Source organism: Austrofundulus limnaeus, unplaced genomic scaffold (assembly GCF_001266775.1).
Source record: "Austrofundulus limnaeus strain Quisiro unplaced genomic scaffold, Austrofundulus_limnaeus-1.0 Scaffold1979, whole genome shotgun sequence".
NCBI lineage: Eukaryota > Metazoa > Chordata > Actinopteri > Cyprinodontiformes > Rivulidae > Austrofundulus > Austrofundulus limnaeus.
Genome location: NW_013954381.1, coordinates 22719 through 23910, shown reverse-complemented (window position 1 = coordinate 23910; position 1192 = coordinate 22719). Strand labels below are relative to the sequence as shown.

At 41.5% G+C, this 1192-nt stretch overlaps 1 protein-coding gene across 1 annotated transcript in view; it reads left to right on the top strand.

Annotated features, from left to right (window-relative positions):
- The window catches only part of LOC106536800 (probable serine/threonine-protein kinase kinX), a gene marked incomplete at both ends in the record, with an annotated part of 7693 nt that extends 6522 nt beyond the window's left edge, over window positions 1–1171 (top strand). The window contains 3 exon segments of the mRNA XM_014034125.1: window positions 548–664; window positions 811–996; window positions 1081–1171. Coding sequence (XP_013889579.1) covers window positions 548–664; window positions 811–996; window positions 1081–1171 — 394 coding nt within the window.
- Between the last annotated feature and the right edge of the window lie 21 nt (window positions 1172–1192).

Genomic DNA, 1192 nt, shown 5'->3' with positions numbered 1-1192 from the left:
TCAGTTCATTCTGCAAGTCCATTGCTGCTGGCAATGACATGCTACGAGGCAATGCACACTTGTTTTTACATCGTAAAAACCCATGTCTAGTTCATCTCTGCTCTCTGTGGTGCAGACAAAATCTGGAAATAAATCCCCTCCAAAGACAGCAATGCATCAAAAGCATCAATGTTTTAGCAGGTTGCAGACAGTCGGACGATATGATTTGATTAGCGCTTTGAATATTTTCAATATATTTTAGTTGTAGTTTAAATTTCATGATTTCGTTTCTGTTGAATGAGACACAAAAAGTGTTTCAATACTGGAGAAACAAAATCGCAAAATAAAACGTGAAAAGCTTTGATAATTTGGTATTAATTCCTGCACGTTTTAGATGTTTCTCTGCTMAGAAACAACTAATAATGTTCAATAATCTCAAACAGAACCTCACGTTAAACACATCAGATGGTATCAKACGTGTTGAAGCAGAACAAATAAAACATGATGAGGCTGTGAGCGCCTCTAACTCTCCCTCAATGATTCAAAGTGCACTGCTGTGTGTTTGMAGCTCCCGCTGCAGCGGCAGTCTCTGCCCAGCAGGGGGCGCCAAAGACTGAGGCMGATGATGGTGAAGATGAGGAGGAGCTCCTGCAGGCCGAGGAGGAAGACAAGACACAGGATGCTGGTGGGAGATTTTTCTTTTTTTCTCTCACTCTGAGTCACTAAATCTTGTTTAAACATTTCTCATCAGTTTTACACATATGTTGGTTTATAGAAAATGATTAATTTCCTGAAMTGATCACATCATAAATCAGCTGCTTTCACCAGCAGACAGCAGACATCCTGCAGCTCCTGAGGAGGAACACGAAGAGGCTGAAGCTGAAGAGTCCGAGCCTCAGAAAGCTGCACACAAACCAGGMGATAAAGAGGAGGAGTATGATGAAGATGATGATGAGGAAAAGGCAACAGTGGATGTGATTAAACCTGTTCCAGAACCAGAGGAAGAAGCGCCTGCAGGTTAGAACTTCAGGATGAAGACGAGAGTCTGGATCAGGTTTAGTTATCAGATTAACTTTAGTTTTTTTTAATCTTTGGTTCCAGTTTGTCCCTGTATGCACTCTGCAAAAACCAAAGAAGCAGCTGCAAAAACCAAAGAAGCAGCTGCAAAAACCAAAGAAGCAGCTGCAAAAACCAAAGAAGCAGCTGCAAAAAC